Source organism: Aricia agestis, chromosome 13 (genome assembly GCF_905147365.1).
Source record: "Aricia agestis chromosome 13, ilAriAges1.1, whole genome shotgun sequence".
Classification (NCBI taxonomy): Eukaryota; Metazoa; Arthropoda; class Insecta; order Lepidoptera; family Lycaenidae; genus Aricia; species Aricia agestis.
The window spans coordinates 2,442,477-2,458,385 of NC_056418.1; the positions used below are offsets into that span (position 1 = coordinate 2,442,477).

The 15,909-nt window shown below is 37.4% G+C and overlaps 1 protein-coding gene and 1 non-coding gene across 7 annotated transcripts in view; one reads left to right on the top strand and one right to left on the bottom strand.

Annotated features, from left to right (window-relative positions):
- Window positions 1-15,909, bottom strand: part of LOC121732902 (neo-calmodulin-like) — a 158,718-nt gene that overhangs the window by 5,959 nt on the left and 136,850 nt on the right. For 3 of the 6 annotated variants that reach the window (XM_042122927.1, XM_042122926.1, XM_042122925.1), the window contains 4 exons: window positions 12,533-12,617; window positions 11,133-11,287; window positions 4,561-4,594; window positions 3,517-3,618 (listed from right to left, as the gene is read on the bottom strand). In XM_042122927.1, the coding sequence (XP_041978861.1) occupies window positions 3,517-3,618; window positions 4,561-4,594; window positions 11,133-11,287; window positions 12,533-12,617 (376 nt within the window). Of the gene's footprint in view, window positions 1-3,516; window positions 3,619-4,560; window positions 4,595-6,784; window positions 7,277-11,132; window positions 11,288-12,161; window positions 12,168-12,532; window positions 12,618-15,760; window positions 15,864-15,909 lie in introns of those variants that run through there. The other 3 variants (XM_042122928.1, XM_042122930.1, XM_042122929.1) reach the window with 3 other exon arrangements.
- On the top strand, window positions 36-109 carry Trnat-agu. Its single transcript has one exon. It is a non-coding gene; the product is annotated as a tRNA-Thr (tRNA).

Consider the following 15,909-nt stretch of genomic DNA (forward strand, 5'->3'; position numbering starts at 1 on the left):
TGATACTGTAGCCTAATTTCGCAGACAACATTATCGGCGCCGTGGCTTAGTTGGTTAAAGCGCCTGTCTAGTAAACAGGAGATCACGAGTTCGAATCTCGTCGGGGCCTACAAATGTGAAGAGTCACCTTTTTTAAAGATCATTCGTTAAATGTCTTGATTGTAATGTAATAGTTTATGTGTTGAATTAATATTTTTATAAGTTATTATTGTTTTATCTGCAAGCCAATCTTGCTGGCTTGCAGTTCTTGATATAGCCTGAACGAATTACGAAGGTATACAGCTTTTAAATTATGCAAGGTAAATTATGTCTGATATTACATACAGCTGATAATATTAAAGCTTGGGAGTAAAATAAGTGGGCATTAATATTTCTCGATTCACTGCAATTAAAATAAGTACTTAAATAAGATAAATAATCTGTTTAATTAACGAGTTATGAAGAATTGAGTAGACATTAAAATAAACAGTGTCAATTTATAAATCATTAAAAGCAATACAAAGATGTGGGTCATTGCTATTGGCTGCGTAAAAGTTAGAGCTATTAAATATTTTAAGTGCTTTAGTTATAGTGCTTAAAAATAACTATTATATAATATTTTAACTAAGGTTACCGCTTAATAATATATAAAATGCTCGTGTCACAATGTTTGTGCGCAAACTCCTCCAAAACGTCTCAACCGATTTTATTGAAATTTTGTATGTATCTACCATCCACCATCGAAGAAATTTATTCATAGGAAGTTGACGGACCTACGTCATTTGGTCGAATTATGTCAATTCAATGTTTGCCGTGATCTGTCGGCTGGGTTTGACATAACGCGATCAAATTACACTGATTCAGTACTTCGCTGAAGCAGATACCGTCTTATTACACTGATTCATAGGCAGGTGGTCCACCACCTGCCTATGAATCAGTACTTCGCTGAAGCAGATACCGTCGCCCATGGACACTCGCAACATCAGAAGAGCTACAGGTGCGTTACCGGCCTTTTAAGAGGGAATACGCTCTTTTCTTGAAGGTTTACAGGTCGTATAGGTCCGGAAATACTGCTGGTGACAGTTCGTTCCTGAGTATTACAGTGTGCGGCTGTAATACTCTGGAACGTGCGCGGCAGAAAGTTACGCGAGAATTGCACGGTGGAAGACTGCCACTCATCAAGGTGATGAGGATGGTGTATTTTCTGCGTGGGACGATGGCGAAAAGTTGCAGGTGGTATGATTCCGAACAATTCCTCAGAGCACTCCCCGTGACACAACCGATAGAGGATGCAGAGTGAAGCTACACCTCAGCGTAATTCCAAGGGGTCCAAGCTGTTTGAAACACTATGGCCGTCAACAATTCGAGCAGCCCCTCGTTGGATACGATCCAGAGGGAGCAGTTGGTATTTTGGCGCCCCTGCCCAGGGATGAGAACAATATTCCATATGAGGCCGAACCTGAGCCTTGTAGAGTTGTAGGCGTTGGTACGGACTGAAGTACTGTCTCGCTCTGTTCAGAACACCAAGCTTCTGCTTCTGTCTGTCTGTTACCTCTTCACGCCCAAAACGCTGAATCGATTTTGCTGACATACGAATGTAGATACTTTGAGTCCCGGGAAAGGATATAGGATAGTATTTATCTCGGGAAAATGTACGTTTACCGTATCCGTATCGATAACCGTGTGATAAAAGAATTTTGGCGAAATGGAGTTGCGAGGCTCATCTAGTCTAGTTCTTAAATATTTTCAAAACACCCTTCCAAATTCCAAGACCAAAAACCCGAGAGGTGTTGTTAAAATATGTTATGTAATGGAATGTTCGCACGATCCCCATGCCTTTAATGCTAAATGAAATGAAACATATTATATTTATTGCAAGAATGTAGTGCATAACATAGGTCTTCAAATTATAAAATATTGTTCTAAACATCCTGCCATCCAGGTGGCGTGCAAAAGTCAATACATCACAATCTGCTAAGTACCTACTCACACACGGTTTTGCTCAATAGTTTTACTCCGAATTTTTTCGCGCGCCTTCAATCCAATTGTCAAATAAACTCTTCAATAAAATTAAGGCATGATATTGACAATAAAATTGCCTAGACGGGCCGGCTTACAGAAAAGAGAATTGAGATCTTGAATTCTTGATTGACCGGAAATGCCGCCACTAAACGTTATTTTCAGAAGAAAACTATTAAAATGAAAAAATATCACGTAATAAAACACATCAAAGGTGTCAATGCGAATACGAAATCATATAACACTAACAAACAGTTATTTATAACTATTTTAAATAACGTCGCGCGCTTGCCAATTTCTATTTCTGAGCAATCAACATTTTTGCTGTTTTGTAAATAATTCGTTGTTGTAATTATAATATTATGGTGATAAATATTTAACGTGACTCTGCCATAAGTCCCATGGCTTAAGCGAAAAAGCAGGAAAACCTAGCGGGTATGCCAGGGCGAAGCCTTCAAACTGCATCGGGGAGTCCCACATACCCCAATGGCCTACCCCAGACTGCCGGGGATGCGTAAACGCATTTCCCCAACAGAAAAAATGGCGTTAAAGATTTCAGCAAAAATTGGGATGGGTAAAAAATGTAAAACTCGCGTCAGGACACGTCACCAGTGTCAACTTAATACTGGACAATATAGACCGCCGCGTGGTGCGAGAGAAGAAGTAAATGTCATTAGCCAAGATTGTCATTACAGTTCGCCCCATCAGTTTGTTTCTACCCAATTCCATGCAATACATACTACCCAATTACATAAATTAAATACTAATATTATAAAGCGGCAGAGTTTGTTTGTTTGTTTGAACGCGCTAATCTCAGGAACTACTGGTCCGATTTGAAAAATTATTTCACTTTTCTGTGGCTATATTTTATCACGCTCAGACTAATAGGCGCGAAGAAATAGAGGAAAATGTGGAAAAAACGGGGGTAAATTATTTGAAAGGGCTTATTTGAACGCGCTAATCTCAGGAACTACTAGTCCGATTTGAAAAATTATTTCAGTGTTAGATAGCCTATCACGCTATTTCTAATAGGAGCGAAGAAATAGAGGAAAATGTGGAAAAAACGGGGGAAATTATTTGAAAGGGCTTATCTCACGAACTGCTGGAGCAATTTTTCTGTTATTTGGCACAGATAAGAACCTAACCTGACCGTCCTAACCTAACCCACGTGAAGGATCATATACTATTTTTTGTGGACTAATTTGTCTGTGAAATACCTAATTTACGCGGGAGAAGCCGCGCGGAACGTCTAGTAATAATTAATTTATACTAATATACTTACTAATACTAATATTATTATAAATGCGAAAGTGTGTCTGTCTGTCTCTCTACCTGTCTGATTGTCTGTCTGTCTCACTATTACCTCTTCACGACCAAACCGCTGAACCGATTTTGCAGATATTTGCTATGGAGATAGTTTGAGTCCCGAGAAAGGACATAGGATACTTTTTATCCCGGAAATGAGTACGGAGTTGCGGGCGTCATCTAGTTATAAACATAAAACGTGCTGGATCTCACCTGATGGGCGCTGGCCCAGCGACCGCATAACGACGCCAAGTTCCGCCATCGTGATGGTGCCGTCCTCGTCCTTGTCGAACAACATGAACGCTTCTTTGAACTCTGGAATTAGTTTATTTGTTAATTTTTATTTTATTTTATTGGGAAAACTTACAGCACTATAAAGAATACATCAAATTAAATATCAACAACGATCTTTCACTAGTGTGTTAGTTAATGCTATAAATAAAAGTTTTATAACGTAGTTTATAACTCATTTAGATCGACTTCTATAACTCAGGTAACTAATTAGGCAGGCTATGTATATTTTGGACTGTAGCAGGTTGTTTTTATGAGCATAGGATGGCATAGGCTCTGGTGGCGACATGAGCAGCTGCAATCTGTATGCAGACATTAGACAAGCCGGGCTGGCCTACGATAACTCTAGAGCGGCAGAAAGTAGGACTTAGGGGAAGACCTTTGTCCAGCAATTATTCAATGACAAAAAAACTAGGCCTTTTCATGCGTTGTGGATGATTTATACAGTATTTTTCAGAGCGAAGTAACCACTCCTCTGTATATTATATACTGTAGTGCCTGGGACAAGATTTTTAGATGTCCGTATGGTTGCTCAACCGCATACGGCATTTTCGCATCGTAGTCGGACTAGTCCAGAGGAAAGAACTAGTCAATACGTGTGGGACCAACTATGTGCGGGTTTCCTCACGATGTTTTCCTTCACCGTACGAACGTCCGTATTATGTACTTGAGATCAGAAAATGTCTCATAGGTACACGCCTCCACCCGGGTTCGAACCTGCACCCTCTGGGAATGCGAACCAAAGGTCTACCCATTAGGCCACGGACGCTCAAATTCAATTGGTTTGGTACAATTCAATGACAATGGTATAAAAAAATATATTTAGCTCTATTGTTTATAATACCTAGTCTGTATCAATATATTTATTAAAGTATCTAGTCTTTACCAATCTATGTATAGGCGGTAAACAGTATTTCGAATTTAATTGACTAATTAAATAATTGAATTGTTAAGCTGAGAGTTTACCTGCAACTTGATCCTCCGTAAGTCCATACTCTGACTGAAATTGAAAACATTGTAATGGTAAGGAAACAGGTAACATGTAGGAAAAAACAGTCTTTTAGAAAATAACGGATTTTCCTCGTTTTGACGAGGAAAATTCCGTCGCGTTAATGGTAGTAATTTTTTTTTTAATTTTTTTAAAAGGGACATGTTCTAAAATGTTGGGCTTGTGTTGTTCAGAACTAGATGTTGCCTAAAACTTTTTCTGGCCGAGATTTGTTTATCGCGCGACAACCGTACATTTTACGAAGTAAAAACTTCGTTTTACACATAGTTTGGTTATTAGGACCCGCGGGGCTAAAATGGTCACATTTAGCAATTCCTCTCAATCAATTCAGCAAATGAATTGTCAAAACTGTCAAACTGACAAATGTCAAATTAGTACAAATTACTAGACATGAATTGCAAGCAAACTTGCTATTTGCGATTTAAAAAAAAATTAATCATATTATGATTCATAATATGATTCTCCAAAGCGACCGTTTTGCCCCGCCGAACCGTTAAATCAATTTGATCCAAAATATCAATTGAGGGGTTTAAGCATTGAAAGGTAACAGATAGATAAGTATTAAGTAAGTATACTATACATGCGCCTTAGATGAATGATTGGTCTCGCGCTCGCGCTACGACTAGATACCGTCGGAGTACTTGAAAAATGCGGCAACAAATCATACGCCTGATAAGGCGTAAGCGCGCCAGTCGCGCCGCAAGCTTCGGGTGAGGTAGATGTGTCGATAATTTTCGAAATTTTAAGTTACGTCCGTAGCAAAATGCCAGTTTGCGTAGTGAGACTATGCAATAATAACACTACAAGAAACAAGAAAGTTACTGGCATCACATACCATCAGTAAATATTATATAAATCGTCATAAACACAGAAAAATAATATAAATCTGAAAATTCGGATCGGAGTACCGCTTGATGTTCAGTGTTGCCAATTACCATAAACTAAAAATTCCTAATTTTTTCTGAGATTGTGATTTTTTATTTATTTATTTATTATATCTTATTTTTTATATATACATAGTGGCTGAGTGGATGAGCGCATTAAAATCTCTAGCTAGGGTAGTTGGTTCGAATCCCGCCAACGGAACAAAAAGTTTTCAAAGTTCCTGGATCATGAATGTGTATTAATAAAAATGAATTATGAGTATCATATTATAATAAAAATCTTAAATACAGTTTATATTTTATGTAAGTACACAATACAGTACTAACAAATGAGAAAACAAGTTTAACAATTTTTTTTTTAATGAAATAAGGGGGCAAACGAGCAAACGGGTCACCTGATGGAAAGCAACTTCCGTCGCCCATGAACACTCGCAGCATCAGAAGAGCTGCAGGTGCGTTGCCGGCCTTTTAAGGGGTAATAGGGGAGAGTAGGGAAGGGAATAGGGGAGGGTACGGAAGGGAATAGGGGAGGGAACGGAAGGAAATAGGGGAGGGTAGGGAAGGGAAAAGGGAAGGGATTGGGCCTCCGGTAAACTCACTCACTCGGCGAAACACAGCGGAAGCGCTGTTTCACGCCGGTTTTCTGTGAGGACGTGGTATTTCTCCGGTCGAGCCGGCCCATTCGTGCCGAAGCATGGATCTCCCACGTCAATTTTGCTTTTTTATGACTCATTCTTAACTTTCGTTAAACTTCCTACCATTGTTTTTGTATTGTTTTCTCATCAATATTGTACCCATTATATTTCGTTGACTTAAACAACGTTGTTATTTGATCGCATTCTTTTCGAATGGACTTTATTCCAATGGTAAAGTTTATCTGGTGATTGAAAAATCAGCACTTACTATACAATAATAATAAATTACAAGACCACAGCAACTAATTTTTCCCCATTGATTGGGCACCAGTCACGTATCTGGCAACCCGATTATCTACGCACACAAGAATATTTGTGCATTGTTTTACACACACTACAATATTGAGGTGCCGCATTCGGGAATCTGTGTTTTCTATACAGCGCGGTATCTAGTCGAGCGCGCGCGCGAGATTTATTATTTATTATTTTATTTATGATTAGATTTATTATTTATTATTTTTGCTAAACGATTTATAAAAGCGTTCAACGCTTTTATTGAAATGTTTGAATAAATGAAATAAATAACTTTATAAGTTTGAAGAGCTTTTACAATAAAAATGTGTAAGATGAGATAAAAATAAAATTTAAATTATGAAACGTACTGAAATTTGGCGAAGAGCGAGATCTTTTGTGAGTCTACGAATTCTTTTATATTCTTTGTTATAAATATCTTCAGTAGACGCCGCCATAGCTTGAAATTCTTAATACTTTCACGAAATTATCATACTTTTAAAAGTTCTTAACAATAAAATTAAATGAAAATGTTTAAATCCTGAAGGACGCACTTAAAATTCGATTCACGAAAGAAGCCAGTATTCTTTTTTCGAATTCAAAAAACAATCCATTTTCAAATACAAACACGATGCAGCTGCTCCAACTTAAATGTCTCAAAAATGTTATTGTTGACGAGTGACAATGACCTTTACAAACAGTTCAATAAACCAATGTTGTAACAGAACGTGCACTATAAAAAAATCAATAACGATTGAAACTTTTTTTTTGGCAATGACACGATTACTTTTTTTCACAATTCATAATTCGAATTCATTCATTTTTAAGTGAGTATGGCACTGACACGCGCGTGTGACAGGTCGACAAAGTGTACTGCAATTTTTGCCAACAACAGCACGCACATATTACGCAATATATTACGAGTAATATGACAGTCTTCTTGGCCAGCTCGCAAACTATAAACAGAACGAAATATTTTTGACACGCCACGTCACAAAAGAGAACAAATAAATCATCAAACGTTAATCCGTCTTCCTCCTAATAAAATATTATTGTTGATGCTCTTTTATTTGTCAAAAAATCGTTTTCGACTCAATTAATGCATCACAATTTAATTTTCAATCGAAGCTTTGATTTTTATTAGTTACAACGCTTTTGGTTTTGATAAAATCATCCTAATTTCAAATAGCGTCTCAGATCAAAATAGAAGAGAAAACAGAACGATTTTCTTGGTTTTGGCTCGTTGACTATAATAATAATAAGGAAGGGAAAATTTGATTACGCGAGGCACTCAGACAGCACACTGAACTACTGAAGTTAGTCCAATAGTGAATAATTTTCTTTATGATATAATATGTATGGTAGCGTGGGAGAGCCATCTTCGGCACGAATGGGCTGGCTCGACCGGAGAAATACCACGTTCTCACAGAAAACCTGCGTGAAACAGCGCTAGCGCTGTATTTCGCCGAGTGAGTGAGTTTACCGGAGGCCCAATCCCCTACCCTATTCCCTTCCCTACCCTCCCCAATTCGCTTCCCATCCCTACCCTCCCCTATTACCCTATTCCCTCTTAAAAGGCCGGCAACGCACCTTCTTCTGATGCTGCGAGTGTCCATGGGCGACGGAAGTTACTTTCCATCAGGTGACCCGTTTGCTCGTTTTCCCCCTTATTTCATTAAAAAAAAAAAGCTTGAATATTACTGCACAAGAGTGATGTCACTCGGATGGAAGACCAAAGTTACAAATTAAGTTTTTTTTCATCATTTATGCATCATCTGTCTATACTCAACAATGTTAGTACAGTCATGACCTGTAGTTCTACCATGAGTTTAAGGCTATAGTATTTATCGATACTCGATACCGACTACGTAAATATTATTTAGTATGGCGATTTTAGTTCCGCAAGTGACCGCTAGAGGCGCTGTCAAATTTGCCATACTAAATATTTACGTAGTACGGTATCGAGTGTCGATAAAAACTATAGGTTTAAACTCATGGTAGAGCTACTGGAATTTAAGTCCGAACTCCCAAGCTACGTCACAAAAGTTTGAGAAACGTCAGCCGAACTAATTAAGAAACTTTCAACTGTTTTGACTAAAGTTATTAATACTTGTCAAATAAATGATTAAAACTTATACAGAGTCAAAATAACGACAATCCGCTTAACAAAGCTGGTGCGAAGGGAGTTAAAACTTCATATTTATTGTTTGCTTTGATGTTTGATATAATTTTTGAAAGGGCTATTAATAAAGCCTTGTAAACAGTACTTTTCGATCATTAACATAATTTGAGTAACATTGTCTTACAAATAGAACAATCCATATTTTAGGTCCATCAAATCAAACGACTAAATCATTTCTATCTCTGTTAGCTACCACTTTTTTGCAAATAAAATTGTTGTTCGTCTTATCAAAATGAAGATACTCACATAAAATCAGCTTGATAGTAATAAAAAGTTTGTTCTACAGAACCCGTACTAGAAACTAGGGATAAGCATGTTAACGAATGTCCTAACTCCTACCCAATGGCAATCAAATTTTCTACTCAATAAAAGTAACATGAAAAGTTACTTCTTTATAAATATTACATTTTCACCTACAACTTTTTCTAGCTTAGATTAATTAATATTTATAACTAACTGGCTGTCCCGGTGAACTTCGTGTCACTTTAAAACCTTCCCTGGACTTCTACGAATATTTTGGGATCAGCCGTTTTCGAGTTTTAGCGTTCGCGTTACTAACACAATTGGAAATCTATTTTTATATATTATATAGATATAGATTTGACAAAAAAATCTTCCCAGACAGAGTCGCAGGCAAAACTTGTGCACATCCAATTAATATCTTTATGACACTAAATAACGCCGTTACGCAGAGCGGGTATCGACAGCGCGTGAAATTATGGCGGGAACGTTCGCAAAATGGCCGACAAACAAGATGGCGGCGACGCGAGAAATATTTGACATTTTGGAAGATTGCGTTAAACTAATTTTCATGGCAACTTTTGTGTACTTCTATTTTAAGGTATAACGTAAGTCATGACATATTTTTGGATTTATTACAACAGGGTTATTCATAAAATTTTTGTATTAACTATGTCGAAAAAGTGTCCTTTGAGTTATGACTAGTTGAACTGTACTGTCGTTATGCAGCACTACCTTACTTTCTATTTAAGTATAAACTCTATATAAATAAGCAATTAAAGTACAGAATTCCGGCGTGTAAGACCACGCATCCAGAAAAACCCATGAATAATAATTAAGTGCCACTATGAAATGTAAATGACGAAAGTAGTTAACGATTAGGTAAGGCTACATCTACATCTATACTAATATTTTAAAGCTGAAGAGTTTGTTTGTTTGAACGCGCTTATCTTAGGTTATGATTGAGGATATGATTCGAATTGTAAATTACTTTTATGTTGAATGGTTCATCTATCGAGGAAGGTTAAAACCTAAAGGGTATATAACATCACGGTACGGTACGGTACCAATAAGAGCGAGGAAAATGTGGAAGAAAACAGAAAAAAAAATTTTGAACGAACGAACTTATTAAACGAACAATAGTAGACGATTTTTTTTTTATTTGGCATAGATATAGAGTAGACTACAGGAAATTTTTGCAGGAAAATGTACGGTTCCTGTAAATCTATATACTTTGGAACCCTTTTTACGAAAAATGCGAAAACGTAGGAGCATGAAATTTCGCACAGTTCTAGTTTATATAGAGGAGTGCATCGAGCTAATATTGTTTTATAATTATGCTTTTACCATACATTATTTTAATAAATAAAACATTACACACACTAAAAAGCGCACACTACAATGTTTTGACTGACAAGCCTATATACACACGAATTATATACTCCTTAGTTCTTTGTTTATGGTTGAAGTTTGTTGTCAAATTCAAAATGGATTGTTGTTTTTTTTATAAAAATAGAAGAGAAATAGAAAAATAAAAGAAGAAGATAATTAAATTTAAGATCGAAATTCGACCAATCCGCGATCTCTAGTACCTGTAAATACCTGCAAACCTTCAAGAAGCGTATTCACATACAGCTCTTCTGATGCTGCGAGTGTCCATGGGCGACGGCAGTCGCTTTCCATCAGGTTACCCGTTTGTTCGTTTGCCCCATTATTTAATAAAAAAAATTACAGTAAAAGTATCTTAGTAAAAGATAAAGTACATCCGCACGCGGATGACAACAATCATGACAGGAAAAGCGCCCTAAGGTGTGTTAAAATGGGTTGCAAAATTTCCAACACAGGCAGAATGCAAGTAGCACTTTGTTCTGCGCTAGAAATTAAGTAGTTTGTGCTAAACATCAATTTTCCCTGGCAAGGCCGGTGGAGTGCGACCAAACTATTATCCGGTAGTTTGTTGCGCCGGTACTCAAATGGATTTACGACGGTACAATTCTCCTGTGGGTTTTAAAGCGCAAAGATTTCAGTTGCAATGTTCATTGTAAAATAATAGGAAATATTATGCTTTGAATGAGAAATTATTGCACTATCACGAAATTCTAGGTTATTTCTATTCTATTCTAGGTCTTTTTATATATTTTCCAATTATTGTCTAAAAAACTAAAATATATTGCTCGCATTTTATTACGACCAAAGGCGTAAATCGAAATTAAGTAAAAACGTTTCAAATCCCGATGACAATAACCAACTGTAAAATCGCTTATCATCAGGAGATTGTCTGATCATTTAACACTCACCAAGTTAATAGTAACAATAAGCTCGTACTGCTGGTGCTTGTGACCCTTCTTCTTCTTCCCCTGGGGGGTTTTGGCGGCGGCGGCTGCCTGCTTCGGCGGCGCAGTCTTCGCGGCCCCCTTCTGTGCGGACGGCTTGACCGGCGTTTTTGGACCACCTGGTGAAGGGGTAAGTCGCTTAGTGTCTAAAAACACTAGGTCGAAAAAACGTGGCAGAAGTTCCGCATGATTACGCCTGCAATGTATTTTAAAATTACCGATGACACACAATGCCGAAATAACGTCGCGTTATATTGTATGCGTTTCATGACATTGCTGACGTAATTATGCGGAACTTCGGCCGCGTAACTTCGGCATGTTCTGTTTAGACACTTAAGTTACAATTTAAAAAATCATGCAAGCAGTTGATTCATAAGCAGTTGACGGACATACGTCATTTGGTCGGGTTATGTCAATTCAACTGTAATCGTAATCTGTCAACTGGGTTTGACATAACTCGACCAAACTACGTAAGTCCGCCATCTGCTTATAAATCAACTTCTCTGATAATACATCGGAAAGTTAAGTTATGGCAGATACCAGATATTCTAGTATATCTGGTCTCTGGTTATGGCATGATATAAAAAAGTCATTGTAGATCAACATCGGGTGCATCGAAACATAATATCACATAAATAAGTAGCAAAACTATGCAGCATCACATCGCGATCACATAAAACTTATTTCTGTGTTAGCCTAGTTTAATTTCTAAGACACAGCTGAGTTATATATTGATGTAGTTAGTTTAATTTTAAAGACACGGCTGAGTCAGAGTAGACAGAAGTAGTTATGTCTATTGCGGCTGAGTTATCCTACTGTATGTGATGTAGTTTTCTCAGACTTATTTAAATGGCCGCACTCAGAAACATTTAAAAAGTAAAGTAAACTCTCCATTGAGCTTGACAAAAATGTATCTGATTAACCAGCTCTATGTAGTTGTTATCAAGATTCAAGGTGGAAAAGCGTATCTTAATTCTTAAGGCCCAATTTCACCAACAACTGTTAAAGTTATGCTCGAATCAGTATCAGCTGTATCACGTTACCTCTTTAGTTTTTAAGAGAAGACATGAGATATTTTAAGAAGTTTTTAACACTAACAGACGTTGGTGAAATTGGGTTTTTTCCTGTAGCTAAACTCATAGAGACCCAACCCCTACCCTATTCCCTTCCTTACCCTCCCCTACTCCCGTCCCTTCCCATCCCTACCCTCCCTATTCCCTCTTAAAAGGCCGGCACGCACCTGCAGCTCTTCTGATGCTGCGAGTGTCCATGGGCGACGTAAGTTGCTTTCCATCAGGTGACCCGTTTGCATGTTAGCCCCCTTATTTCATTTAAAAAAATAAGAAAAGTGGTTTTCCTCATACCTTTCTGACATGGTTGCGACGCCTTCTGTCCTGAAGCATTCTTCTGGTTGCCGTAACCGCCTCCGTCTGCTGGCTTGTTCCTCGCCTGCAAAAGAATGAAAGTATTAGAACACTTTGACAAACAATAAGTTACAAGTACCTACTTTATGCTATGCAATATGGTTTCGTCTATTGAAGCAAGTGCAAGCTTGTGCCTAATTTTTAGTTATGGCCTGGTTTACAACCACATATAAATTAGGTCAATGATCTGTCACTATCACAGAACGTAAAAATAATTATTTCTAAAATTTGTGGTCGCTACCTACTCATCCCTTTCACTCACTTAATAAAAAACTACCTATTTGACCGAGCTTTGCTTGGCATTCGATAAAATACGAATAAAATGACATTTTCTAAAAATGATTCCTAGCCGAACCGAACCGAAACCGAACCGGTGGTAGGCATCTGTGTAGCCCCGAATATTTGAAAAAATTTATTCTGAATAAAAAGTTTTGTTTTTGAGTTGAGTTTGAGTTTGAGCTAGATCGATTTATCACCCCCGAAACCCCCTATATACTAAATTTCATGAAAATCGTTGGAGCCGATTCTGAGATTCCAATTAAGTATATATATTATATTTATATACACGAATTGCTCGTTTACAGATATAAGATATCGCTACCGTGTTCTCACATCTGTGGAAACGATATAAGTTGTAACTAAATATTCTTGGGCGTGGGAAAAAAAAAGTAAATAGACTAAAAATGCGAGATGTTTTCGGTAACCAGACATTCTATTATTAAAGTTTTAAACAACCAAAAAATCCCCAAACAAAACTCTTACAGGCCTGTGAAGACTACCAGAGAAGTTGATACGAGTACATGGCAGTTGACGGACCTACGTAGTTTAGTCGCGTTATGTCAAACTCAGCCGACAGATCACAGCTACAATGCGACAAGGCTATAAATGAACGTGGGCGGTGGCGCTGCTCGTAAAGGAGAACTGTCTAAAATGACGTTTTTGTATTATGGCAGAGCGTTAGTTACTTTTTCGCCACGTTCATTTAGAGCCTTGTCGAGTTTTATCATTGAATTGACAAATTCCCACCAAATGCCGTAGGTCTGTCAACAGTCTATAAACCAATTTATTCGATAGTTCCATCGAGAAAATTGATTCATAAGCAGTTGAAGGACCTACGTCATTTAGTCGAGTTATGTCTATATGTATATTAGTAGTGATCTGTCGGCTGGGTTTGACGTAACGCGGCCAAACTGTGTAGTTCCGTCAACTGCCTATAAATCAATTTCTTCGATGTACATTCCTGTATCATTTTCCCGCCCCACGCTCTACCGGAAGCTCATACGTCTTCGCCGACGTGCTTGTTACACGGTAGACAACCTCTACAAATTATTATAGCCCCCTACTCCAGACACAATCGGGAAACGATTCAACTTTTCGATCGAAAATCGAATCAAATCTTATAAGTTGGAAAAATCTAAATAAGCAGACTCGTTAGGTTTTTCCAGATGACGCGCTTAATAGATTTAATACCATAGTGTACTCTAATAGCAATTTCAAAGTATTTTCAAAGTATTTCAGGTAAAGGCAAATTCGTTGGTGAGAACGAAATAAGAAAAATCCTACGAAATATATTTTATCCCATTCAAATGACCGAATTTCGAATAACATTTATTTTAGCGTTTCAAAAACAACGGAATCCCACAACGTAAATATCGTAAACTAAATGTGTTTAATAGTTGCTATTGTTGAGTCACTACAGCCAGTTAGAAGTCGTAAAGTATAATATGAGTTCGAAACCAACTATAAATATTTTAAAAATGTACTCCGAAGTAACTTTGTAATGGCGTTGTAAAGATTTTTTAAATTTTATTTTTAAAGTCCTGTATTTTAGTTTTTTATCTTCGATTAGACTATCAAAGTTAAACGTTTTTAACGTTGTTCGTGGCGGCCGAAAAGGAAGATCTTCCGACCGAGAGAGATAGCATGCTCGGTCAGGCCGAAGCCCACTGACGTTATTTCAGACGTTGTATATATCTTGCCGTTCTCCGAAACTTCGATAGCGCGATGCAGGAATGTTAGGCGAATTGTGGGTACCGCCACACGTTGGTAAAAAAAATGTGTTTTAGTTTTTTTTTTTTGCCTTCAAATAGACTAAATTCTTTTAGTCCCGTGATACTCTTTATCCTGGAAAATGTTCAGTTCCCGCGAGGTAACCGAATTTTGTTTGTGTTTGGGTCAATAATGTTTTCAAAGCTTTCAAAGTTTGGAAATCACAAAGTTTCGGGCTTAGAATCTTTCTATCCTTTCTGACGTTACAAATCACAGTAAACCTTAATCCGGGTAGGGTTGCCAGGCGTCCGGATAAAGCCGGACTAAAGGCTTTTTGATTGCGTGTCTAGCCAAAATTAGAGAAAGACCGGCTTTTGCAGAGCTCTGCTTTAAATAGAAATCCTACAAATGTTAGACGATGTTACGCATCTTATTGAACTGATAAGTGATAACGTTAAATTATGGAAAAACAAGTCCCGATTAAAAAAATTAAGTAGTTCAAACTCAAATTTTTCAGCACTGACAGGGCTAATGATGATGAACTATAGCTAAGAACACGCTCTATATATTCAAACAAAAATAACTATATCAAAATCTGTCCACCCGTTTGCATGCAACGATGCCATGGACAGACAGACGGACCGACAGACAGACACGTTAAACTTATAACACCCCCTTTTTTGTCGGTGGTTAAAAATGCCGAACGCCGAATTTCTTGATGCTAAGTGTTCAATAGCAGAACGTGCGGCCTTTAACTAAGCTGTCCGGTTTGTCCGACTATTAGGATTGGCAACCTGGCAACCCTAAATCCGGGTAACAAAATCCTTTCCCATTTCACAGTTCGCTTGAACCTGAGTCCGAACTCGTGCAAACTCCGACCCCTGAGTTATGTGACAAACACTCACTGAAACTTCCAATTGGGTTACTAAGGTTAGTTAAGTCTTTAATTAACTTTCATTGCTTCCTAGGTTTAATAATAATTGTCTTCAACTTAAGAAGTGGAGTGAAAAAGATTTAAGGATTTGATAATATTTTCATACCGAAGAGCAATATATTTTTTAAATAATTATTTAAAATAGTAAGCACTTTTATAGAAAATCGAATTAATATTACTCTTTATGACAAAAGAATCATATTTTTCTAGAATTTTAACTAAAAAATATCTAGATTAAAACTTACCTTAAGACCTCTATACACCAACGGCATTTTATACAAACACCAATAAAAATTGACTACAATGAAACGACAACCATTTACAATACTCCAAGCTGTAGTGCACTCAGTCAAGTGTTCCAGCACGGAATATAATGAATTCCTGCTTAATCCTA